Source organism: Rousettus aegyptiacus, unplaced genomic scaffold, assembly GCF_014176215.1.
Source record: "Rousettus aegyptiacus isolate mRouAeg1 unplaced genomic scaffold, mRouAeg1.p scaffold_m13_p_18, whole genome shotgun sequence".
NCBI classification, from domain to species: Eukaryota; Metazoa; Chordata; class Mammalia; order Chiroptera; family Pteropodidae; genus Rousettus; species Rousettus aegyptiacus.
The window spans coordinates 11930089-11956861 of NW_023416293.1; the positions used below are offsets into that span (position 1 = coordinate 11930089).

Here is a 26773-nt window from a genome sequence, read left to right on the forward strand (position 1 = left end):
GTTCCCAGGCCCGCGTGCTGTTCCCTCGTTCAGGCCACACACGAGAGCCCGTCGGGCCAGGTGTCAGGTACGAGGCGCTCTGCTGAGTGTCAGATCTGCACTTTTTATCTGCCCCCTGGAGATGGGCGATAAATTATTCAACCATAGTGATCATTGCTAGGAAGGCAGAAGACCAGATGTATATGAAAATTGCTTCCTAAATGTGTCATCCGGACAGATCCCGTATGGTGCAAGGCGGATTAAAAAGAATCTGCTGAATTACGGCTCTCGTGGCCTGAAAGTAACTTTTAATGTTGGGAAACAACTCCAGGCGACAGGAAGCCAGCGCCCTTGGTAAACCTGTCTCATTAATTACCGTTTCATACCTAAGTTGTTTGTGTTCGTTTTTCTCCCCAATCTTTAATATTTAGGGTCATTTCTTATAATTATGTTTATTCCTCAGCAATCGTCAGTTCTCAGTTAATATTTTTTAATTAAACTAAACAGTACGATGTGGAAATGTAATAGTTTCATGGTATTCCTGAAATAATACTCTTTTTTTTTCCCTCTCAGAGAGTTTATTCAAATACCAAAGAGCAGAGGGTCCAAAATAATTTCCTCTTTATTTTCATCCTCTTCTTTAGAAGATTACATTATCTCCTTTTTTTCATTCTGCTTTTTCTTTTTGAGGGAGGAAAATTCCACTCGTAATTTAGGGCAGTACAAAGCTACCTATTTTCTGTAAAAGGACATAAAAACCCAAATGTGTACCATTCTGCTTTCCTATTTTAGGAAGGTATTGTTTGCACCAGCTCTTAAATCAAAAAATGGAGTAGTAGGTGTGAAAAATGAGTCGAACACAAGGGGAAAATTCATTAAGTCACAGTCACCAGACACCTTTCCGTCCCGTTCTCGCTGAGCCTTCGGCCCGTAGCGCGGAGGGTCCATTTTTCTCGGCAGCGACCATCACCAGGCGCCCGTGGATGTGTGTGGTGAGCTAGCCGCCGATTCTGATGGCGCTGCCATCGTGGGATGGTGGTGGCCAGAGAATTCCGTTTTAACGTTCGCTCGGGGAAGCCGGTCCGTACTCTCGACTCGTCGACGTCGCCCTCACCGTAGCGGGGGAGCAGAAGGCAGCGCAGAGGGATGGCGAGCGAGCTGTGCTTGCCGTGTTCCGTGAGCCTCGGCTGCCTGCCGAGCCCCCCGTCTGGTCCCCCCGCGAGGGGGGCGTTGGGGGCCGTGACACCCGAATGGGACTCGGTGCAGGCAGACGTCTCCCGGCCCAGGGGGTCTCGCCGTGGCCTCTGCCGGAGGAACCACCTGTGTCCCGGAGGCCAGCAGGAGAGTCCAGGGGGATTTCTCCCTGTCCACGTCCTTGGGACCAACTGTGTCTTCAGACCTTTGATCTCTTCTTCTCACCGTCTCGTTTCTAGTTAGAAGCAGAGTTGGACAACCACAGTCCCCTGGGTACAGCAGAGTCCGCCCTAAGGACACGAGCTCTGTGCGGACACTGGCCGTGAGGGGGGTCCAGAGGGAGGGTGACTTTAAATTGAAGCCGTATCACAGGTATATTCTGAGCGGTCTTCCTGTCACTCATTTCTCTTGTCTCCCTACCCTATAGATAACCGTTTTTATTAGTTTTCAGTTTATCCTAGTGTTGCGTGTTTTTTTTTTAAATAGAAGCAAATATGTCCATATGTCGCATGATAGGTTTATCTAAAGTATTTTCTTTCCTGATCCCCAGAGTAATTCTCCTTCATAATTTCTCCATCTGTCCCCCTCCCTCTGCCATCCAGTGTCTAAGCATAGGTACGGTGTTGGAAACCGTCGCATACCGTTTATCCTCTGGACGGGGAATCTTATCTACTACCATGTCAGAAAGCGCATCAGCGAAAGGCGGGTGTGGACCGCACAGGGGCACGGGGAAGTGTTTTACATGTTTACATGGTCATGTTTCAGGAACATACATTTGTCACAATTCAGATCGTGTACGGAAATGTGGTAGATTTCATCGTGCGTTATTTAGACCGCAGTGAGGCTGACAAAATCGAGTAGGAGCATCGTGCTCTACGACTTGGCTTCCACCGAATGAGTATTTACAAGTCGTAATCATGTAAACACAAGGTTTTTTAACTGAAAATTCGGTTACGCTGCGTTAGGAGGATGGGAAGAGGGGAGGGAAGGCTTAAAGATCTTAATTTTAATGGACCATAGTAGGAAACTGAGAGAATGTCTAAGACCCATGAGCCAAGAATTATCAGTGAAAGCGCGTCGTTTTGAAAAAAGGGAAAGGCCATGGGGGGCGGGCTTGACGTCTGGGAGGGTGACGTCGGGGAGTGTGGCTCTGGGGATATTTCTCGTTAGCAGCCTAGTAGAGTCACCGGACACTTCTGACCCTGTGCATATATCACCTTAATAAAAATTAATTGAAAAATTGGGGGTGATGAATTGCTAAAGTGTAACTGTAGAAAAACCAAAAACGGGCATTGAACGCAGCTTAGTTGAGGTGGAAATAAAACCTCCGATACGATGTATGGGTTTCCCTGGGCAGTCATGTCTAAGCCGAATGTGAAAGGACGAGTTAAGAATCACCAGATGATTCTCTCTGAATCAGTCGGTTATCAGGCGTGTTTTCTCTCTCTCGCCAACTGTGTGGGACCCAAGCAGTGCTTCCAAAAGGTCGTGTTGATTTACTTGCATTTTCTGGGTTTATGTTTATGCCAGCAGTGGAAAGATGATACAAATAAATCTTTCTCCTGTATATTTTTCTTCTTCAAAAGCATTGCTGTGGTGCTGAAGGAGTGTTTGATGGGATAGTCTCATCTCGTTTCTGTTTTTCTAGCTTATCACTCCGTGATTGTCAAATTGAGGTGATAGATTGTCATAATTTTCTTGTATAGAGTTAACTGTGCCTTCTGGTCATATACCCAATTGAATCCTGAACCAAGCTTTTAAAAACTTTAGAAAGCAGTAACATAAAAAAAAAAATGGCTGACTTTGAATCGTGCTTTGCATGACACAGTCGTCGTTAATGTTATCTTTAAGAAATTTCTGATCAAACATTTCAGACAAGTTTTGGTAGTGTAGGTAGGATGACAGAGGTCTGAATTACTTTGCAAAGAAAAGATTTCCTTCTTTGGCTATTTGTTCTCCTCATCTTCAGTATTTGTAAGAAGCCAGTTGGAGAAGGATGTTATGTTTAATACGTGTGATTCTATGTTTTCACAAAGACAGCTAGGGATTGATTGTCTGTACGTAGGAATGTAGACAAAACCAGAGGAGAGCAGGACCTATCAGAGCTGGTGAGACAGTTCGTTAGGCGGCTTTACCTGGGATCTCAGGTGCGGACCTGCAGGTGAACAGGATCTGCTGTTCACTGCCATCGTCGGCTAGTGTGAGTCTGTGAGACAAAGTGACATCTTTGCAGTGGATATGAGGTCACGGAGCCAAAGCAAGGCTACCGATAGCTCTTGCTTGGGCGTGGTGAGCATGGTGAGAGAGGGGGTTGGGCGGGAAGCGATTCGAGGTATACGTGCAGCGGGCAGCTGGTCGGTCAGTGGGCTGAGTTACACGCACAGCAAACGAAAGGGTAAACGTGGCACGTGGTCGGTCTAGTTTTGTCTTCGCATTAACGACGTTTTAACGACACGATCTGACTGCTTTGTCAACCGATCCATCCTCAAGGTTTAACACCCTCGCGGGAGTATTGTCTGTGGAACCCCTGTTCATTTATACTTTTTAAAACAAAAACATATACCCAAAGCTATGCAGAACATGTCATTCTAAATAGTTACATTCTTCTCCCTGGCAAAGGGGGCACGAGCCCCGTCGAAATCACAAATAGAAGACTTAGATTTTAAAATCACGTCATGCGATGTGTTTTCATCGAAGAGGAATTCTTAATGAAAATTATTCGTAGCCTTTTCGACGGTCCTTTTCCAATACAGTTTAACCAACCGTGAAATCTCGAAACCTTTTCCGCAGCACACCTCCGTGGATGGATACACAGAGCCACACGTCCCGCCTCCCAAGTCCAGCAGCAGACAGAACATCCCCCGCTGTCGAAACTCCATCACGTCCGCGACAGACGAGCAGCCTCACATTGGAAATTACCGTCTGCAGAAAACCATAGGGAAGGGAAATTTTGCCAAAGTGAAGCTGGCCAGACATGTTCTCACTGGTAGAGAGGTGAGTTTTCGTGATGCCTTTTCATGTTTGCCTGGGCGTCGAGGGTCGGCCTCTCCAGCGTCGTGTTAGAAAGCGTTCCGACCTCCGACAGTGGGGAATAAAGGACAGTGGCCGTCTGAGGAACGCTGTGTCTTGGCGTAAAACATTGGCCTTCTAATGTTTAGGAAAGTGTCACCCCACATGTTAGCCTCTCAAAGATCGAGCGTGGTGGAAATGGGCCCGTCTCAGACTTCCGTCCCGTTACGTTGCTCCTGTAAACTGTTCGGGTGACCTTTGCCATCTTGCCCCAAGAGCAGGGCTAGGGTAACTTCTTATTAATTACTGCTGACGAATAAAGTAGGTTATACATGTGTAGAGAGTAGCCCACTCGTTTAGAGACCACACGGAGCAAGTGTTATCATTACACAGATGTTTTTCTCAGGTAATAAGAGAATTGGGTTTCTTAAATCCCATGTGTTTTGTGTGTAACAAAAATTTATGTATTTAATAATGATAATTATTAATATATGTAATAATTTATATGTTAAATGTTAAACATAGTTAAACATCTAGCATCCTATGTTACTTAATGTTTACTGGACCCAGTTAGGGCATTATGAACAATCTCAGAGAACGTTTTTAGGAAATTTTTCTTTTGCCCTGAGCATCATATAAGCCTGCACCCTCTGCTAGTCGCAACTTATCAAGATCAAGAATATAAAAGATTAAGATATACATGATTTTTACTTTAAAAGGGGAAGCTTAGAGGAAATAACAGAAGCTTAATTTCATCATTGACTCAGAATTGAGTAGGTTAAAGACTTAGAGCAATGGAATATATTCTAAGGTTGTCAAATTATCAAAACTTTATTACCCAATTATGTGAACACCAAATGTAGCTGAAGTATATCTAGTTAGGAATGAAACAAAAGATATTTTCTTTATAAATATTTATTCATTAAAATATATTCTCATATAGTTTAATGGTTCTCTTTTTTAGGTTGCTGTGAAAATAATAGATAAAACTCAGCTAAATCCTACCAGCCTACAAAAGGTATTTAATTATTTTAATAGTAAGTAATTAGAATGTGAGTTTATTAATACATGAGTTCTGTAAAGTCAGTTATCCTAAATTTCTTATTAAGTGCAATACTATATTTTATCAATATTTAGAGAAAAGACATGCTATAAAACAATGTATTTAATTTTTAAAAACTATTTACCAAATGGTTGTTTGAAAAATATCTACTGCTCAAATGCATATACCATATGAAAGGAATTTATGTATTTTAATTCAGTAGGATAAAACTTTGTATCACCTATTTTGATGTATTCAGGATTCTGCTTTGTTAAAAATTTATTTATAAGTTAATATTATTGTCCATAGGTGGGTTTTCTTCTTTTATTTCACTTGCTTTTCTTCTTCTCCCGTAAGAACTAGTCTGTCTGCTAACTCACAGTAAAAGATATGAGCATTGTTTCAAAGGGCGAAAAAAATAAAAAGCATTGGGGATTGCCCTGGTGAGTCTGGCAAAGCTATTTCATGTTGCTTAATTAATTGCAGACATGGGAAAACTTTCTCAGATAGACATTTTAGTAGTTTATAAATGAAGCAGGTATTTTAACATTTCTGCCTTATACGTTAAGTTCGTGGTTAGTTTACATTGTGATTTTTATTAGCATATAAAGGGATCATAGATGTCATGTAAATAAATTTGGATTCCTTAATCAGAGCAACTCTTATAAGAAATGTCTAGTACAGTGCATTTACCTGTACCTGCTGTGATTCTGACATTACCTGAAAAGTTTGTGTCTGTCAAGGCATTCGGCACAGCTCGGCCCCAGATAACTCAGTTTATTTAATTCTACTTAGAGATCTGTCTCTGTACTTTCCGAGGTCACGCTTAAATTTAACTATACACTTAACAGTTTGTAGCCTCGGTATTTCCAACCAATGAGACCCCAAAAGGTTGGCTGGATTCTTCTTTCTCTGCGAGTGTGAGATAATATACCTTAAGGGATGTCTTCTGGGAGAAGCTTCCAGCACTGGTCTTTCCGCCAACCGTGGTGCGGCAGGAATAGTTACAAAAAGGCCTCCTGTGTGGGTCTATGAATTCCCCAGGGATGCTGTTTCTGGGATGCAAGCACCGCGGGGCAAGCTTTTGCCTGCCCCTCTGCTGGGAGCCCCTTGCCTTTAAAAGGCAGGGACCGCATGACCCTGCTCGCTGGCTTTTCCCAAGAGGGCCCAGAAGCAAAGGCACCGAAGCAAAGTCGTGCTCATGGAAACATGCAGACGTGAAGCCTAATGGTGCTTAATTTATCCGAATGACTAAAAAATGTACTCGTTGGTGACGGGAAACTTCTGTTATAAATTCTGCTGATCTTGCTGATAAAGTGCAGCTTTTTCCAAATAGGCATAGAACGAGTGGAAATTTTGTTTTCCTTAATCCATGAAAATTAAAGCAAAGGAAAGATTGAAATTCTCCAAAGGTACCAGTACAGTGTGTGTATGTGGTTGTCTTTTAAGTAAGTTTTATTTATGTTCGTAGATTTGGTTTCTATTAGAAGTTTTGGGGAAAAAACAGGTCCAGGCTTGACTAGTTCTCATGCATTGTGGACCGTTTGACCATTGACCTTGCCAAGCGCTAGGACGGTTGGTGATTTTGCACAAGAAAGAAAAGGAATCTTTAAATCACCTATGAGTTTAGACTAACCATCTGACTGTTTTAAAAGTCATATTCTCATTTAGTTATTTGAAGAGTTACCCTCCTATTTTTTTCTAAGTTGGGACGTTTGTTGACATAGTAAACTAGTCTATTTTTAGTTTGTGGATGGGGACTTCAAAATGTCTTTCCCATTTTAAGAAAAGTTGCTTTCTCATGATTTTTTTTTGAACTAAAATATTTCATGTCCAATCTTTTTTTTTTTTTTAAGAAATAAAAACATTGCAGATACAGTTAAAGCCCTATACGCTATTCCTTGGTTCTATTTCTGTTTTTTCCTAGCTCGAAAAAAAACTGCTATTCTGAATTAGGTCTTTCTTATTCCCATTCAATTTTTTAAAAAATTTCCACATATGTATATCTGTACATAAAAATACTACATATTGTTTATTTTTAAACTTCCCATCTTCCTGCAACTCACTTTGTTCATAGGACATTTTCTTACAGTTTTATTCTCGTAGGTCTATATAGTTTAGCTCATTCATTTTCACTGCTATTATTATGTAAATATGGCATGGTTTACCCTTTCTCTTATTAATAGATTCTATAGTTTGTCCATTTTTCTTTCGGTGGATATTTAGATTGTTCCTGAAGTTTTTGTGCTTCATTTCGGTTTTTATTCTAGTTCGTTAGGTTTTTATTTTTGCTATTACACGCAGCGCGGCAATGATCATTATCACGTATGTCTTTCTGCGAAGACACGTAGAAGAACCTCTCTTGGGAGGAACTGCTCCGTCGTGAGGTACACACGTTCTCAACTGAACTAGAGATCGTCCGACTGCCCCGCGAAGCTGTTAAACAGTTTATACTGACGAGATTTACTGTTTCTCTACTTTATCGCTCCACTAGTAGTAGATTTCTTCATTCATGCCGACTTTATGGATGCAAAATGGTATCTTGTTATCATTTCCATGATTTCTAGTGAGGTTGCCATCTTTTGAAGTGTAATCTATTTTATGTTTAGTGTGTTCCCTCTGAAGTGATTTGATTCGATATCTCAAACGGTTTCGTTTATTTAGCACCAACTTAAGCCCCAGAGTTGTGCACGGCCCTGGGAATGACTTAAGCATTGTAAAATTGATACCAGTTCATAAAAAAATAAGAATCTTACACTCTGTTTATGAAGTTAAAGCTTCGGGAAAAGTGGAACAGGCTACAAGCTGTCCAGTTTGGGGAGTACCACCGGGCATCGTTTTGTTTACTTTTTAGTTAGAAATCATCTAACTTATATTCATTTAATGATATTCAGATCTCTTTTTCTGAACTCCTATACCGTGGGTAGAACTGAAGAAGTTAGCCTAAGTGTTACGCTGCTACAAGCAATAACTTGCAGAATATTTGCTGTCTCGTTAAGATGTCTGAAGGCTGAAAAAGGAGCAGAACGAGGATCCTAGAAATTAAATAGCCGAAAGGTTAATCTATAGGGTTCTGTTATATAGGCAAATCATATATAAAATCCCTCATCGAGTGGCACTTCTGAGGTCCTAGCAGGCTTTTGGAACTGAGAACTGAATGTCACACTTCACATTAGTTACAGGCCAGTGAGATGCTGTCAAAAATAGAGGTAGAATTTTTACACGGTTTACAACGAAGGCAAAGACAGGCTCTTACCTTTCCTCAAATCCAAATCAGAGCAAAAGACTTGCAAGGCCAACAAGGCTGCGTTGTACGGCACAAGACGATCTAAATGTCACCCTCCTTCTGTGAGCCCAGTTTACTGGGACTCTGATGACAGTCCGGAAAGCTCTCCCAGGGGGGATAAGCTTGACCCCTGCCTTCCTGAAGTTCTTGGTGGCCACAGAGCTGTTTTCCTCAAGATCAAACAAGCAGGACCAGCCCCGTGTCATTGGTGAGCCCGAGGCAACACGGTGAGCAGGTGTGGAGATGCGTTTGACTGGCCCCTGACTGCGATGCTTTGGGCGTAAATAGAATGGGGTTTTCCAAGCCGTGTCCACGTGGCCACTTAGGCAGAAGGACTGGAAGAGGTAGGAGGGCTCAGTCTCTGAGAGGAGAAAAGGAAAATGCTCATAACTGAGGCAAGTGCTTAACGCTGGTGGAGTTTGGCAAATTCTGACCCCGAGCCCTCAGCAGGAAGGACTGAACCGAAATGTAAATAACTCTCCACAGAATCGAGGGTTGTTTACCAGCTTCACTCCTCTGGAAAAAAAGCCAGCCAAGAAGGAAATAGTGAAAGCCTCTGACGGACCGGAAAAGCCGTCCCCAAGTGCAGACAGTGAGGTCCTTGCCTTTTAGTCATGGAAGACCCATCTCAAGTCTTCACTCAGCGCTTACTCCTCTGACTCAGCAAACCACTGCAGCAAACTCTGGCCTTAATTTCCAGCCCACAGCCAAGGTGAAACCATACATTTGGAGCTCATTCATGCATTCGGAGCTCCCCTGCTAAATTTATACATGCCAGAAACATCACAATGTCACAGTTTGAAAATGAGAAAAAACAAAAAACAAAAAAAAACAGGAAATCAGAAACTAAAGCAGCGTTGTGGGGTATTTAGTACATTTGCCAACCTCTATTTTCCTTACTTGTGCCTGAGCACGCGATACGTACGGTAATTGACTTTTTTGAACAATAACTCTCCACCTCCGGGTAAACTTCTTTTCATGGTCAAGTGTTCAGATCTCCTTCTCCCCTCGACCACCCCCCCCCCCATCTGTCCTCAGGACGAGCAGGCGCTGGTAGGCTCGGCACCCTCGCCATCAAAGGCCTGCGCTGGGCTAAAGGGTGACGTGCGTCCATGTGGCCCCTGGCGCGCCCTCTGCCCGCTCCCTTGGACTCAGGCAGCCGACATCAGCCCCGTCTCTCCTCTGTGCAGCCAACTCTGGTAGGACTGGAGTGTCCTCCTCCTCAGGCACTGCTTCGGCGAGGTCTCCCCACTTCCACAAGATGATTCGAGTCCCGTCCTACCCCCGGCTCATCTCTGTTCTTGGTAGAACAGAATAGCTACAATCTAGGTTCGAGTCAGGGACGAAATTCATTAATTGATTGCCACTCAAAAGCCCAGCTCAGAAAACAACCAAATAAACGAACAGAAACAGTGTCCGTGGAGAAATGCCTAAGGATTGTTCCTTCAGATTCATTCCTTCGGATTCTTTATTCTCAGACATGGAGCTGCCAGGAGACATCGGTATGTTTTCATTAGTTATGAGATATGTCCCACCAGTTTGCCTCTAAGAGTAAACGATGGAATTTGCCTATCATTTCGTAAAAATTAACAAGAATAAAATCAGGCGTACCCATGTGACAGCGTCATCCTCACGTTTTTGCAATGTGACATGCTCACTTGAAACAGAAGGAAAAAGTCAAGGATATTCGAAGTCAGGATAAATCATCCAGGTACAGCTGCGTCCAGTAAGAAGCCAAGGGGCTAAGGGCTGAACCTCGAGGTTGAGTAGCGGGGAGCAGAGCCAGCAGAAGGCTGAGCAGCCAGTGGGGGGTGGGACGAGTGTCCAGAGGACGCGCTGTCAGGGCCTGGGGAGGATGGTCACCGTGCACTGAAGACCACGGAGGTCCAGCTGGACACTCTGCGCTTGGTCCCAGTATTGAAACGAGACGGCATTTCACTTACCCGGAGGAGCCGTTTTGAACATGAATGAATTAGCTCTGACCTTCTATTTATTGCCGTGTCATTTTTAGTTAATTAACGTTTATAAGTGTCATGGATTTCATACAATTTTATTTTACATGCACATCCGCATGTACGTGTGCACACACACAGAGACTGTGTCCTGCCCAGATCTGGTGTAGGAATTATGGAAGCATAGAGACACCTTGGATTCTCATATTGTGTTAAAATATACGTAGCATGTGACTTAACCATTATCAAGTGTACAGCTCCGTGGCCTCACGTAACCGCCATTGTTGCGCAGTCATCACCACGGTCCATCTCCAGAACTCGATCATCTCTCAAAACCAAAGCTCCAAACCCAGTGAACAGTAAACCTGCGCCTCCCCCCGCCCACCCACCGCTCTGCTTTGCATCCCTGTTAGTTCGACCAGCCTGCCGTAGGGACCTCAGTGGAATCGTAAAGTCTTTGTCCGTTCGTGACTACCTCGTTTCCCCGAGCATCACGTCCCAGGTTCGTGTTATATGTTGGAATTTCCATTTTTTTTTTTTAAGGTGAAACGATACTCCATTGTGTGTCTTTACCGCATTTTGTGTGTCCCTTCAACCGTCAGTGGGCACTGGAGATGCTCCTCCCTTTTAGCTGTTGTGAGTGCCGCTCCTGCGAACGTGGGGGTACAAGTATCCCTTTGGGACCCTACTCTTAGTTCCTTCGGGCGTGCGCACCTTCTCTATATCCTGATCAACACTTATTCTTCTCTGGCTGTTTGTTTGTGTGTTTGTTTTTATATAGTAGCCATTCTAAGGAGTCTGAGGGGGCATCTCATCTTGGTTTTGATTTGTTTTCGCATTTCCCTGATGATTAATGGTATCGAGCATCTTTTCATGTTCTTTTCGCTCATTTGTGTATCTTCCTTAGAGGAAAGTAACTTCTGAAAGCACTAACTTTAGATTTTATTTTAATAAACATATGTCTTAATACAAACTTTTTGGCGTATCGTCAATTATTGGTTCTTCTATTTTCTGGGACTAATTGTTTGATTTTGACACCAACCCATTCTCAAAGGCAAGATAGAGTAAAAAAAAAAAAAAAAAAAATATATATATATATATATATATATATATATATATATATATATATGCCAAATCATGCTTTTGAAAAATGGGCCTTATATTGTGTAAAAGTAAAATTAAAGGAAGGCAATTTTAACATTCATGTTTCAAGTGACTTTCATTTTGTTTTGATTTTATATAAAGTGGTAAATATATTTTTATTCTTTAATATTATGTGTTGCCCTAAAAATCCTATGGAAAATGGTTTGTGCCCTGTGTTTCTATCATTTAATCTTTCATAAAATATCTGATCAATGAGGGATGACTAAAGAACCAAATGCAGCCCCCCAACAAAATGTCGTTTTGGATAAAAATCATATGAAGGATCATTTCATTTCATTTCCACACTATTTTATTCTTTTTTCCCCCTAGTAATATAGAGAGCAGTCAAATGAAAGTTTTTAAAGTATAGTTTATTCACACACACACACAAACAGAACCATTCAAGTTCATCTAGTTAAACTTGCCCTGGAAACCAGGTCTCAGCAAAGTTAGACTTGGGGCCGAAACACAAACTTCGTTTCTTAGTTCATTACTGGGATTCCGTAGTGTCTTATGAGCAGATGACTTTCTTCAAGTGAGTGTTTTGATTTTTTCTCTGTTTAAGTGTTTTTTGATAATAAAAGTATGTCTACCTTTTTCTTTAATAGTTGTTTCGAGAAGTACGCATCATGAAAATATTGAATCATCCTAACATAGGTATGAAATTTATATGTAAATTAATGACAAGTATTTTCTTCCATTTGAGGGTATTTGAAAGATATTAAGGACTTTTTGTATCAATAGAAGAAAAATGATAACCTGAGAAAATGATACTTCGGGTAAAAATAGACTGTAAAGAAGTTAACTAAAGGCTACAAATTGCTGTTTTCTGCTAGGTTACTTTTTTTCCCCTAGTAATGTAGAGAGCAGTCAAATGAAAGATGATAGGTTACTATCTTCTGCTCTCCACTAAAATAATGGATGTAACTTGGAGTTAACGCATATAAATGTTTTTTTGTATCTTTTCATTCAGTCTCTCTAAAAGAGAGATTTCATGCCAAGTATTTATAAAAAATGAATTCCAGATAATATGTATTGTGGTTTGAGTATAGTTTATAGGCAAAGTAACTAATTTGAATTTAAAAAAAATAGTTGATTTCAGTTTTAATGAATTTATTTCTATCAATGCTGGTTTGCCCTCATACTAACAAATAAATTTATCGATTATTATATAAAGTTATCGGATTATAAGATGTAGAAAACAGTTCTTTTAATCTGTTTATTTTTACTTGTTTCTGGCACATTTTAAAATCTTTTGTTTATCAGAGATATTACTATAATTATTTGTGGTATATAATTTCAACTACATAAATCTGATAATTTAGTAATTTTTAACCAGAAAATTTTATATCACATGATTATAGAATTTTTTTGTTTCTATACTAAAGATCTTTTAAAATTTTATGATAGGCCCATTATATTATAGTATCTTTTAAAGCTTTAGGTAAAATTTTATCATTCTAAAAACTTTTATTTTGACTTTAAGATTTTCCTTTTATTACATTACTCTAATTAGAAAAAGGTATGTATTTTAATCCCAGAAACTTAACTCTCTTTTGACTCACCAGCAGTTGGTTCCAAATTACTTCACGATCAATAGTTTTATTTCACCATAGCAATAACCCTTGAGAGGATTTTTTAAGTTGAAATTATAATTAATAACCTTTAATAAACCCTCAGATTTTCCACTGGTTTAGCGTTACCTTGGATTTTATTCAAGCATGTTCAGTATGTGCTAACAGTTACAGAGTTACATCTCTTATTTCTTTTTCAGTAAAGTTGTTTGAAGTGATCGAAACAGAGAAGACCCTCTATTTAGTCATGGAATACGCAAGTGGGGGTAAGAGGAGGGGATCGAAGCATATGGAGTCATCAGCACCTGACGGTTCACTGTGACGTCTCCGTCTTCACTGTTGTTTACGAGCCTGTGGTTTTACTAACATGCCTTTAAATGAGACCTTAAGGAAAATCAGTGTGTGTTTGGCTTTAAGACCTCTTGACCTCACATTTGAAAGCTGGATTTGGGGTTTATTTAAAAATTACTTAGGGGCATTTTTCAAAACTCTAAATTTGCACTTTTATCTATGAATGTTTTCATTCTCTTATCTCATTATTATATTATTACTTATCATTATTATGATAATTAGAACCTCTTGACTATAAGCAGGAAATCTCAAATTCTGAAGGTACTTAATAAAGTCTATGATAAAAGCATTTTCTAGGCCAAATATTTATTTCACAGTCTTAATATACATACATGACAGTCTTAATATACATACATTTTCAAGATAATCCGTAAAATATTTCAATCTAAACAAGTATTGATCTACATATTTTCTAAGTTAGAAGATTGAGTCGACAGGGAAATAGTAAAATACATTTATAGGAGAATGTTTGACTGTTGTAAAGGCTCAGAAAATTTAAGCAGTTGAAGAAGTGGGGGAAGCTGTAATTTATTTAAACTACTTTGGCTAATTAACATTTTTGCTAATCAATAGAAAACTTAGCGTGGAGTCCTTTTAGCTGATAAAGTATATAGGTTTTTCTGTTGATTCAAATTTTATGTAACTGGAATACAGAGGATGTGTTCTGGTCCGCAGCATCTAAATTATGTATGTCTGTGCCAGCTCGTCAACTTCAAAGGAAATTTACTGCACATATCAAATGCATGCTAATTTCCTTTTCAGTTTTTAAATACTGATTGAAAGTTTTGGTAGATTTGTTTTTTTTACAAAGCTGCTTTCCACCCTCAAAATATTTCAATGCAGGTTTTTCGACTTAATCTAAACACTTATACTATTATGTTTATCATTACTGGATTAAAAAAATTATTCAGCCATGAGAATTTGCACAAAATGTAGGTCTATAATAACATCAATGAACCTACAAATACCACGTAATGAGCCGTTACTCTATTTTTGTGTCCTTTAGTTAGATTTGTTTAACAGTTTGTCAGCGTGGGAATCCTGAGTGTTATTTTTAGTTTAGACTCTTTATGTTTCATTCGAGTCATCTAGAGAACGGGGCCAGACATGCTTCGATATGAGAAATTACAGGCAACTGTCGTTTGTGGGCACCATTCCGTTTTTACGAAGGCCCACCACGGGGCTAATATTAATGTGCATAACATATTACGCATATAATATGCATAACAGTGCGGGGTAAGTACAGTCATCCCCGCAGGTGCTAATGTAGGGGAGCGATGGCTGGGACGGAGTGTCCTCACTGCCCTCCTTCGCCGGCGTCGTTGGGGACGGCGCAGGGTAGAGAGACGTGCCCCGGAGTCCAGCCCACACCAGGAAGCCTCCTCATTCCTCTCCGATGGCTCGTGATAGGGCTGCTTTAGTCTTGCCCGTCAGCGACCCTGCCACAAAACCATCATGGTTCTGGCAGTAAATCGAGGATCCTTCTCTCGCCCTTTGAATCTAGAAATGGCCAGGCGACTCTGCAAAGTAAAGCACTTCATGTTTTTCCTCTGAAGCGTCCAGATCTTTTAGGGTTGAATCGGACGCGCACACAGAAGTCTAGCGTGACGGCCTCCTTCCTGCCAGGAGAAGATGAGTTGACTGTGGTTCACTACAGAGACCAGAGCTGTCCTGTGGCGGGGAAGGCAGGGAACTCCTCTCTGATGCTGGATCACGTTTGATCCAAAAGAGCCCATTAAAGAAGGCGTCAGGTCTACTCTGGAATAGCACGTTTATTCCTCCTTTCGTTCACGCAATCAATATTTACTAAATGTTTGCTACGTACTGGGTAATATTCTGGGTGCTAGGAACCCGTGGATAAGCAGAGACAGAGTCCCTAATCTCAAAGGTGACGTTCTAGTTGAGGAAGCAAGCCATAAACACACACTATGTAGTGAGCGAAGGACTGAGTCACGTCGGCTTTCGGTGTCTGAGCGCTCCAGGCAGAACTGGAGAGTCGTGCACGTTTTTGAACTCCTGTGTGTGCGTCCTTCCCAGCCTAACCTCACGTATCTAGAATTAACTACTGCGATGAGTCGGCTAGAGCACCCATTCATTTCTGTCTCCGCAATCCCATTAAGTCACTTGAATATGCTTAATATAATATGCTGTCTGACTTTGTAGTGTATTAGTTTCATCTGACGTTCGCCATTACATATTTGATTTTTAGTATTTATATCATGGGATTGTTATTATATACGTATATGTAATATATCTGTGTACCTAGATACAAATATATAATTTATCGAGTGCTTACTATTTGCCAGTCACCGTGCTAAGCACACGCATTATTTCATGTAATCCTCACAATGTAATGGCTTGTGCTTTACATAGAATGATCAGAAAATTGTGGGCCAAAAGCTTTTTTAAAAAACAGCAAAAACTTGACATTGCGTATGTTGTTAACTAAAGTTTTATGTCTGTTTTACTGCCTGCTTTTTACCTTTCCGATTCAGGTGAAGTATTTGATTACTTAGTTGCCCACGGAAGAATGAAAGAAAAAGAGGCCCGTGCAAAATTTAGGCAGGTATGGAAAGCAGTTTTCAACTTTGTTTTGCTGATATTTTTAGTGACGTTCAATGGACGATGTCACAAACTGCACTTTAGGGTACATGGTATTTTAAGAAGAAAAATTCCTGCTTTCTTATGCTTTTTATGAATGGAAAACTGAAAAAAGAAATCCGTTCTTCCTGAATTTAAATTTGAAAGAGTCACAAATGGTTATTTGTAGGGGATTATAAAAAGTGAAATGTTTATAGATGAGGCTCATTAACTCTGATGGTCTTAGAAATAGAGACCAGACAGATAGAAAAATACTTAATCCTTTATCCAATAATTATTACCAAGTATTGTTAGCTTTATGCATACAGTATATATGTGTACTGTTTGAAGAGGTTATTGTATTATTTTCTTTTATAATAGAAGATGTCTTGGTGTTAGAACTCATATTTTTGTAGATTTAAAGACTGCGGTCAATTTCATTTAGTAGGTAGGCTAGGAACCCTGCAAACTTGGCAGAAGAATATGGTAAGATATTTCTATTTCTGGTTCAACTTGAAAATGACTTATTACAGAAATGATAAAATAAGAAAAAGTAATTTAAGTTAATCCAGGATTTTATTTTTAATTTTTCAGGATTCAAATTTAAAGGGAGTAAAATGAGCATGCTATATAAATTGCTATAGAAATGACAGATTAATGAATTCTAAATTGTCCATAAAATTTACCGAAGTAAAGTTTCAGCAGACAACTTACTATATCCCAAACTTTGGGATTTTAAATATTTGGAACTTAAAATATTTTCTTTAAAAATAGTTCAGTTCCTCTTCTATAAGCACACACACACCGATTCTACAATTAAAGGAGGCCTGTATTCAACAAGTTTGGAGAACACTGAATGCTGGTATCGGAGTTTTCCCTAAGAGAATTTACATGTATGTTAACGTATAAACAGAGAAGTCCTAAAGAAGGGAAAGAAAAAACCTGTTTAGCTTTTCTTTGGACGTAGCGTTCTCCAAATCAATCGGAATAAATAAACCATTTGACCCGAGCTACAAACTGTACACATTTGATCATGTAAACAGAGAAATATAACCATCTTCACGGACTATGACAAAGAAATATTTTAAGTGTATTTTAGCAAGAGAATACTACTTTTCCACATTTTCCACGTTTGAGAGTGGACTTTTCATCACTTTAATATGTGTAGTTTTCTGAACTAAAGGAACCGTGAAATTATTAAATATTACTCTGACATCCGACCTGGTAATTTATCTAAATCGGAGGTGATAATTGGGGGAAATTGTGATTTTTTTTTTAACCAAAACATTTTTTAATCTTTTATCCAAATACTCATTTCAGATTGTGTCCGCTGTACAGTATTGCCATCAAAAATGCATTGTTCATCGCGATCTTAAGGTGAGCCACTGATTTTATAAAATTCTTAATTACTAACAGGTCTTTTATAATATTGGAGCTATGCTTGATCGCCTAGTTGTGCTAGGCACTCTACAAGGGAACTAGCATTTATTTAATCTACATAGCAACTTTACGAAAGGCAGTACTTTCACTGAGAAAATGAAGGAAATATGAAAGAGAAGTTATCTAGCGTTAAAACATAGAGGATTTGATTCACCATTAATAAGCTTACTTTAATAGGTAAAATGTGGGGCTTTGTCCCTAACTAAAAATGCCCGAGGTCGCATTCAGTCAGAAGCAAGGTCAGGGCACAGATCCAGATTCGTCTGATGTCAAAGCCAATGCTCACTCTTCACATTAAAGCTCAAAGGAGTAAGGAACGATTTTAAGTGTTGTTATGAACATCAAATGCATATTGTTAGTAGAAACTAGCACACTTTGGAATAAGAAACATGTGACAGTCAAGAAACGTTTGTGGCAGTCAGTGAGCACGGGAACACAGATGTCTCTTGGAGGTACGGTTTCATTTCCTCTGGGTTTATATCCAGAAGAGAGAATGGTTGGATCATGCGGTGGTTCTATTTTTAGTTTTTCGAGGCCCATCCATACTGTTTCCCACAGCGGCTGCACCAATTGACATTCCCGCCAACAGTGCACAAGGGTTCCCTTTTTCTCCACATCCTCACCAACACTTATCTTTTGTATTTTTGATGCTAGCCATCCCGACAGGTGGGAGGCGATATCTCATTAGGATTTTGATTTGCATTTCCCTAATAATTACTACTGATTTGGAGCAACTTTTCTTGTACCAATTGACCATTTGTATATTGTCTTGTTTGGAAAAAAAAAAAATGCTTTGGCCATTTTTGAATTGGGTTGTCTGGTTTTTTGCTGTTGAGTCGAATGGGTTCCTTATGTAGTTTGTACAGTAGCCTTTATCAGACCTTTGGTTTGCAAATATCTTCCTCCAGCCCACATGCTGCCTTTGTGTTTTGCTGATGATTTTCTTTGCTGTTCAGAAACTTTTCAGTTTGGTCAAGTCCAAATGTTTATTTTCACTTTGGTTGCCTGAGCTTCTGGTGTCATAGCCAAAAAAATTAATAATACGGCATCGAACACTGGAAATTTGCTGAGAGAATAGATTTCAGGTACTCTCCTCACACACACCCCTTAAAAAAACATGACTATGAAGGTAGAAAGTCCCTGGGCTAAAACATTTGTCTTTTTTTCCTTTATCTCTCTTCTCCCACATTATTCTTTACTTATTCTTTTCCCATCGTCTCTGTCAATTATTAGCACTACTTTTTGTTCAATTTGGAAATTCTGTCTGAAAGCGTGGCCAAAAGTCTACCCCTGTATTTTGGCTTCCTTTTTCTGAGCTTACAGATTTTCTACTGAGCCAGATTTTTCTAGTTCTCGGTTTCCTCCCTCAGCTATTTTAAGGGGAAGTCACGTCCACACATAAAGAGGACCGTTCTCCAGCCTGTGCGCTTGACTCCCAGCTTCTCATCTCATTTCTCATATGAAGGAAATCTGCAAAAAAATCATGGTCAGCACCCCATGTTCTCACCCAGACGAGAGCGTCTCCCGCGCGCTCCTGGGTGGGACCCGAGGACCCCACCCCCGAGCTCTCCTCCTCTGAGGGAGCCTGGGTTCTCCGATAATCCATCCAGATGCCTCAGAGAGACCCAGCACAGTCCAGCTCGCTCACAGATGGCCTCGGGAGTTTACAGCGGCCAGGCCCGAGACATCAAAATAACCTGGTTTTGTTACACAGTCCACAAGTGCTATGATTTAATATAAATCTCCCAAATTTATGTGCTGCTATAATAATCATATCACAAACCACATCTTATTTTTATCATATATTTTTTGGGTGCTGGATGTATCTCCATTTTCCAAAATAAATATCCCAAGCTAGCATACCTTAAAAAAAAGCCAAGAAGAAGCAGGGAGGGAAGGGAAGAGCTTTATGATGTGCACGGTGCCCGACTCTGATGACCGTTAGGCCGTCCAGTGATAAAAAGAACTCCGATTTTCATTTTAGTCAAATTTCACTCCTCAGAACCTGATAAAACGTATCTACCAAGTAACCTAGAGCCTTGTTAAGTCTATCCGTTGTAACACAGAGTTTGAAACAAAACACACACAAAAGCAAATCCTTTATTGTATTGCTCGCGTTTGCAAAAGAGATTTCAAAACCTGGGGGCTTGGGGGTGGAAGTCACTGCTTTCTACCATGATTTAGCTCCAGAAGAGAATGTAGTTTTCAAACAGCAAAGGGAAGGTGGAAACCAACAAGATCGCGTGGAGTCTGTGTTGCATTCTTTCACTGAAAGAACAGAACTTTGTTCAGGAACATTCCATGGGACAGGACGAACGGGCGAACTCAGCAGTCACGACGTCCTGATTGGCCGTTATTTTCGGTATCAGCCTCACATCACCCAAAGATACCCCCTTGAAATAGAGTACTGTTGGGTAAACTTGTTGGGTTAAGCCCAAGTGGATGAGTGTGATGTCGATTTATATTCTCCAGAATAGGTCATATTAAGATGCAGTTCCAGGATGTTTCTTACTATGAAGGGGGGAAAAAAAAAAAAACGGGTTTAGAATCACTTTTCTTAAACGGTCGCAGATATGCATCTACAGGAGAGCTTTCCTCTCACAGTGTTACAATTCAGCCTTCGGCAGGCGTCGTTCTGATCAGGGACGATACGTCGAAGGGCCGTGCCGGGCTTCTGGCTTTGCGCTGGCGGATGACAGTGAGAGGCGACACATGCGTGTGCGGGCTCTGAGACGGTTGTGATGCAGACGTTCCCTGACGTAGGCTCTTTACATTGTCCTTTTTATTATTTTCCTCTTAGGCTGAGAACCTTCTCCTTGATGCTGACATGAATATTAAAATTGCTGACTTTGGTTTTAGTAATGAATTTACAGTCGGGAGCAAACTGGACACGTTCTGTGGAAGCCCCCCCTACGCCGCCCCTGAGCTTTTCCAAGGGAAGAGATACGACGGGCCCGAGGTGGACGTGTGGAGTCTCGGTGTCATTCTCTACACGCTGGTCAGTGGCTCCTTGCCTTTCGATGGCCAGAATTTAAAGGTACCCGCCGAATTTGATGTTCACGCTTGATCCCCAGACACAGTCACTCACTTGAAAAGCCGGCCTGCTAAGTGCTGTCTCTTGCTTTTTTAAGGAACTGCGTGAGCGAGTCTTACGAGGGAAATACCGTATTCCCTTCTACATGTCCACTGACTGTGAAAACCTTCTGAAGAAGTTATTAGTGCTGAACCCAATTAAGAGAGGCAGCTTGGAAGTGAGTAGGTTTTTTTTTTTTTGTCCTCTGGGTTTAACGTTGGATAATTAAAATACTCCGGGAAGCGGCGATTGTTTTTAACAACATTTTCCCCATGTGTTTTTAGGAAAATTGCCAAATCATCGAATTTGTCTGTGGTTAGAGCTAAGGAAAGTAACACGGTTCTTTCACTACTCAGAAGTTATCGCAATTGGTTTCTCATTTCTTCTTTGTCCTGAAGTGAAGTATCCAGTTAAAACAACATAAAAATAGGGATTAAATTGACTTTTAGCCTCTGGCAGAAATGACTTGATCCCGTCCAGAAACCTTGTATTTAGTCAGTACAAATATTTTGAGGATAAAAGAAGATAATGAAAATTCTGATCCAGTAAATAATTCATGGATGTATCTGAAATTAGTACCTGAGAGCAAAAACAATTTAGCAGAAATCTCTCAACATCAGTACAGAAATTTTTAAATATTTAAGTAGCACATACTGGAAATGGGTATTTCATTCCTTAACACACTGTCATGTTGCTTGCTTATCCATATGTGAGGTTATTTTTAATAACAGACACTATTATAAGTGTATTAAGTATATTACAGCAGAATCACATCTGTGGTTCATGTAACCAAAATGTCTAACCTTTGTTCCTTCTGATTCTGTAATAAGAACGACTTACTTGTTAAGTATTTTGCCCATCTCTTTTTTAAGAGTGATATTTTAGCCTGTACGAATAGAATTTCAGAGGTTCAGCTTGTATTGTTTACTCACACGGCACCTCTGTTTGCTGGGGACAGTTCTCCTTGGCTTTTCCGTTCACTCTCCGGTCCCCGTGGAGGCATTGCGCGTAGGCGCGAGGCCCACACAGCCAAGGGGCGCACGTCGCTTCTCTTCCGTTCACCCCCATTCTGCTGTTTCTGGGCCTCGTTGTCGGAAAAGACCTTCGAATTTAGAATTAAACGCGTCACCTCCCCGTACGTCCTCCTAAGCAGCTCGCTCTTCCCACCTTCGCCTTCCCTTCCTTTCACCGAAGGAGATTTCCTCGTCAGTTGATTTTGATTTGCTTTTGCACGCAGGTGTCCTTGTGGCACCGTTCTTGCTGCGTGGACCCCCGGCCGCCGCGAGTGGATAGTGAGGGAGGGAAGCGGGTCCGGGTTCTCCTCTCGGCGCCGCCCGGTGGCCTTTCGTGTCTCTGCGGTTCGCCGCCTTCCCCGGAACGGCCTGGCCTCGCGGCGCGCGCAGCGGTGGAGCTGGTGCTGGCTGCACGCCGGGGGGGGGGGGGGTGTCCCCCCTCCGCCCCGCGCGGCCTCGGCTGGCTCTTCTCCCGGCGCCGGTTCTGAACTGCCGCTGCGCTTCCTCGTCGGACAGAGCCTGGCTCCCTACGCTGCCAGGTCACCTTCAAACGCGGCACCCGAAGATGCTGTCTTTACGTCCCATTCATTCTTTCGCTGCTTTTCCCCTGGTTCCAAGTCACAGGCCGGCTCTTCCTCCCGCCCCGTCCCACGTCCCCTCTGCTGTGACTTTGCTCCCGATCCAAATGCCACCTCGATTTCAGGAGTCCGCTCAAGTCCTAGCTCGATGCAACATACTCTTGCCTGAAATGTGCAGTCCACGCTTCGTTCATCTTACATGTAAAAATGGGAAGTGGAGGTCAACATCAGTGGGTCCCGCGGTTAACACTGTCCAGCGGGAACATCGTCCCTGTCCAGGAATACGGGCAGCGGGCTGTATGAACCAGGAGGGTTGGCAGGTGCGTGAGACGGCAGTCATAGCGGGCCTGAGGTGCGTTAGTATGTCCCAGAGTCCTGCATTTCTTGTTGGCCTGCTCATCGGACCGGAAACAGTTAACCATAGTTTGAAAACGTCACGTGATTCTTAGCGGGTGGACCAATGAATGTCACATTTGCCAAAGCCAGAGCGCAGGTGAGTGTTCGAATGTTCCGCTTGGCCACGCATAATGCAGAATTTATTTCCTAGCAAATAATGAAGGATCGGTGGATGAATGCTGGTCACGAAGAGGAAGAGCTAAAGCCGTATACTGAGCCCGAGCCGGATTTCAATGACACGAAGAGGATAGGTGAGTATTTAACCGTTCTGAGCGGTGTCGTCCGTACGCCTGATGGGTCTTTTAGTCCCCCGATTAATAGGGAGCAGTTTTTATTTGAAAAATACTTGCATTCCCGTCTTTTCTTTCCCCAAATATACACTAAACATTACCAATTTCAAGTTCTTTAGTTTCTTCTCAGGTAATTGATGGCAACAGTGGTATAAAAATTTAAATAATATAGATAAATCTCATTCACCAATTTCTAACAAGGGGAATGGCTGATTCAGATATCAGGACCGATCAGACTGGTGAACGTTAGCAAAACACGGCGTGTATTTTGACCAAAACATAGAGTTGAAAGGGAGAGACCCCCGGGCTCCCCCTCTCAGTTCCCTCCGCACCCAGCCCGGCCCGCCTTCCCACAGCGAGCCGGGGCTCTGCTCCCAGCCTGCTCTCTTCATTCTTCCTTCGAGCCCAAAGCCACCACGACGTCACCACTGAGTCGTCTCAGCCGTGCGCTCGTCGGGCTTCAGGGCAGAGGGAGGAGCATTCCAGGGTGTTAGGGTTCTATTCAGAAGGACAGCTGTGGAATTGGAGCTCTCCAGAGAAAAGGCACCCTGCCTTCGGAGCACAGAAGCTGGTCAGGAGAGAGAAGCCGTCTGAGGGTGTGATGGAGAGAGAGGAGGGGTCCCGCGTGTGCCGCGGAGGGGCAGATGCTGTGTCCCTGGCTGCGCAGAGGCACTCAGCTCAGGGACGAGGGACGTGCTGGGCCGTGAGCAACGGAGCGGGCCCAGGAATGTAGCATCCAGGGGGGCGGGAATTTCCGCATGGGAATCTGTGACTGTGGCGTCCGTATGTTAATGATCCAGAATTTTTTGTAACAGATGTTATACTTTATAATTTCAGAACACGGTTTTGAAATAGTAAATGTTGGGGAACTTGCCCATTTTTAATGGTCTGTCTTCTAAAATCCATTTCCAGAAAATTTGTATTTTGTTGTTTTTTTTTTTTAACTTCCAGATATCATGGTCACCATGGGTTTTGCACGAGATGAGATAAATGACGCCTTAATAAATCAGAAATATGACGAAGTTATGGCTACTTACATTCTTCTAGGTAGAAAACCACCCGAAGTAAGTGTTTCGCTGTTTTAGGTTAATGTAAATCATTTCGTGAGCTGGTAACAGCTAAGCCTAAGCTATAATGTGGTGTCAAAAATAACAGAAAGACCCTAACACCTTCATTTATTAGAAAACTCAAGACGCTAAGCTATGAACTGATTTTATTTCCGAGTACTCCGAGAGGTTCCGTTACGAAAGCGTGGACCAGCGCCTCGCCTCTGAGAGGCAGCGTTCACGGTCTCGTCTCTGAGAATGCCACCCCGCCCCCCCCCCCCCCCCAGAGTCGAGGGTGACATGCTTATTCTGGGTGTGCAGAAGGGACTGTGACCCAAACAAGAGGACGTGACAGTGTAGCACAAATGGTTATTTCTAAGGTCTTTGGAGTGTTTCTGCTTACGTTTTCGGTTTCACTCCCAAGCTCTTTAACTTTCCTGTTAATTTAAATAAATACAAAGGAAACACTGATTTCGCGTGTACAGAGTCCAGCCCGTGCACGAATTAAAGTCAAGTTTGAACTATACTGACTACAAACTCACGAGGCTGCAGTAAGAGCCTGAACTCGGAGCCTGGTTCTCCGGGTTTGAATCCCTGCCCCTTTGCCCACCCTAGCCAGCCACCAACCAACTAACGAGGTAACTCAGGCAATTTCCTGGGTTTCTCTGTGCCTCAGTTTCCTAGCTTGTAAAATGAGGGTAATACCAGTCCCCACCTCGTAGGATCACTGAGGGTTAAATGAATTAGTACCTCTGAAATCCTTACAACAGTTCCTTTGTGTGCTGTGTTAGCTAGTCTCGATTATGATTCTCATTATCAGTATTATTCCGCTATTCGTCATTAGTATCTTTACACGTGAATCTAGGCTTCCCGTTGGGATGCCAGCGATTCAGTTAAAAGTTTGCTGGCTACAAACGTCTTTTAGGTCACAGAAAGAGGGATAGTGTATCGATCCCAAATGCACCCGGCTTCGTTCTAGGTAGGTGCGATGTCTTGACCACAGCCAGTAAACCAGATACTGTTCTGTAAATGTGGTGGGGGGGAAAAAATACGTCACATATGTGTGTGTATAAAGTTCCAATTTTAGATTTTTTTCTCGGGTTCGAATCCAGAGCCGACCATTGACTCTCTCAGCCTCAGTTTTTTGTTTTTGTTTTTGTTTTTTTTTGTCTATAAAGTGCAGGTAAATAACGAACAGGGTTTTTAAAAGCATAATGATTAAACAAAGTCATTTCTGTGAAGAGCTTAGCACAGTGCCTAGCACATAACAACCAGTAAATGGGTGGTAACGGTCGCTGGGTGTGTTAACTAAACTAAGACTCCGGAGCCATTCGGACACGACCACGGAAGACGACACGTGCTCGTGGAAGCGCGCCACGTCCAGGTCCTTCCCTCCCCGTGTGCCGGCCTGCACGTCTGTCCCCACGCGGTTTATCCGATTACGTTCCGACTACGCCCCGTGCGGACGGACGAGTGGGCCAGATTAGGAAGAGAAGAGGGGGGGCGTTCGTCACTCGGGGAACATTGTTGTGCTTTCAAACCCTGATGGTCTGTCTTCTCCTCACAGTTCGAAGGCGGTGAGTCCTTTTCCAGTGGAAACTTGAGTCAGAGGTCGCGGCCCAGTAGTGACCTAAACAACAGCACTCTCCAGTCCCCTGCTCACCTGAAGGTCCAGCGAAGCGTCTCAGCAAACCAGAAGCAGCGGCGTTTTAGCGACCATGGTGGGGAAAGTCAGACAGGCGGAGAGGCAGATCGACTCCACCCAAACCCGTGGTTTTTTTAAGCATTCCGCATTCACATCTTCGTGTGCTCATGTCCCAGTAATCACAGATTTCCATTAGTGACCGATAACTAGAATCCCCTGACCTTTTCTAACTTAACAGTTTAATCTTAACTTCGGATTGTGAAATATGCAAACAAAGATATTGTCGAATAGCGTTTTTGTTCGTAAGAAGAAACTAGGTGCATCGCTCGGTAGCTAATGATGCTTTTTTTTTTTTTAAATGATTTGTCACAGCCGGCCCATCCATTCCTCCCGCCGTGTCATATACGAAAAGGCCCCAGGCCAACAGCGTGGAAAGTGAGCAGAGAGAGGAATGGGACAAAGAGGTCACCGCGCGCAAACTGGGCAGCGCCGCGGTTGGGTCAAAAAGCGAGATGACCGCCAGCCCTCTCGCGGGGCCAGAGAGGAAGAAATCTGCAGCCGTTCCCAGTGTGAGTCGGTAGTCTGGTCTTTCGTCATTTGGGGTGGTTATCCGTCGTGAGGATTTCTTTGTTTAAAAGGTTTTTCAAAACCTTTATCTCTCTTTTTTTTTTTTGAAAGTTTCAAAACTTTAAAGTGAATCGTACATTTAAGGAACCTACAAAAGGTGCTAAGCTTCTCATCAGTGCAATTTGAGAACGAAAGAATCAAATATGAATTTTTTGAATTACACTTAGCCTCACCACTGAATAGTGCACTAAACGTTCCTGCCTCATCTTTCCTATTTGTCATGCTTAAGTAATATTATATGGGTGCTTTTAATTTTATATTTACAAATAAGTTGTTCAATGAAGGCAGACTCTGTTTGGAAGTGGTTTAACTATAATAAGGCTTAATACATTTTTTAAAGTAATTTCCCTAGGCAAATCATTATTTTCCGTTATCTAAACATCAGCTAGAGCAGGGGTCCCCAACCCCCGGGGCACAGACTGGTTCAAACCAGGCCGCACAGCAGGAGGTGAGCAGCGGGCCAGGAGCGAAGAAGCTACATCAGTATCTGCGGCCGCTCCTCCCAGCTGCTCGCTGTAGGACAGCGAGCTAAAGCCTCTGCCTCTAACTCCTGCA

The 26773-nt window shown here is 42.1% G+C and overlaps 1 protein-coding gene across 3 annotated transcripts in view; it reads left to right on the forward strand.

The window, feature by feature from the left end:
• The window catches only part of MARK1 (microtubule affinity regulating kinase 1), a 53084-nt gene that overhangs the window by 17062 nt on the left and 9249 nt on the right, over nt 1-26773 (forward strand). For 2 of the 3 annotated variants that reach the window (XM_016165075.2, XM_036235461.1), the window contains exons 2-13: nt 3964-4167; nt 5147-5200; nt 12214-12262; nt 13380-13445; nt 16026-16096; nt 17431-17487; nt 20351-20587; nt 20682-20801; nt 22762-22861; nt 23852-23964; nt 25514-25667; nt 25964-26160. In XM_016165075.2, the coding sequence (XP_016020561.2) occupies nt 3964-4167; nt 5147-5200; nt 12214-12262; nt 13380-13445; nt 16026-16096; nt 17431-17487; nt 20351-20587; nt 20682-20801; nt 22762-22861; nt 23852-23964; nt 25514-25667; nt 25964-26160 (1422 nt within the window). The remainder of the gene's footprint in view (nt 1-3963; nt 4168-5146; nt 5201-12213; nt 12263-13379; nt 13446-16025; nt 16097-17430; nt 17488-20350; nt 20588-20681; nt 20802-22761; nt 22862-23851; nt 23965-25513; nt 25668-25963; nt 26161-26773) is intronic. The other variant, XM_036235462.1, reaches the window with a different exon arrangement.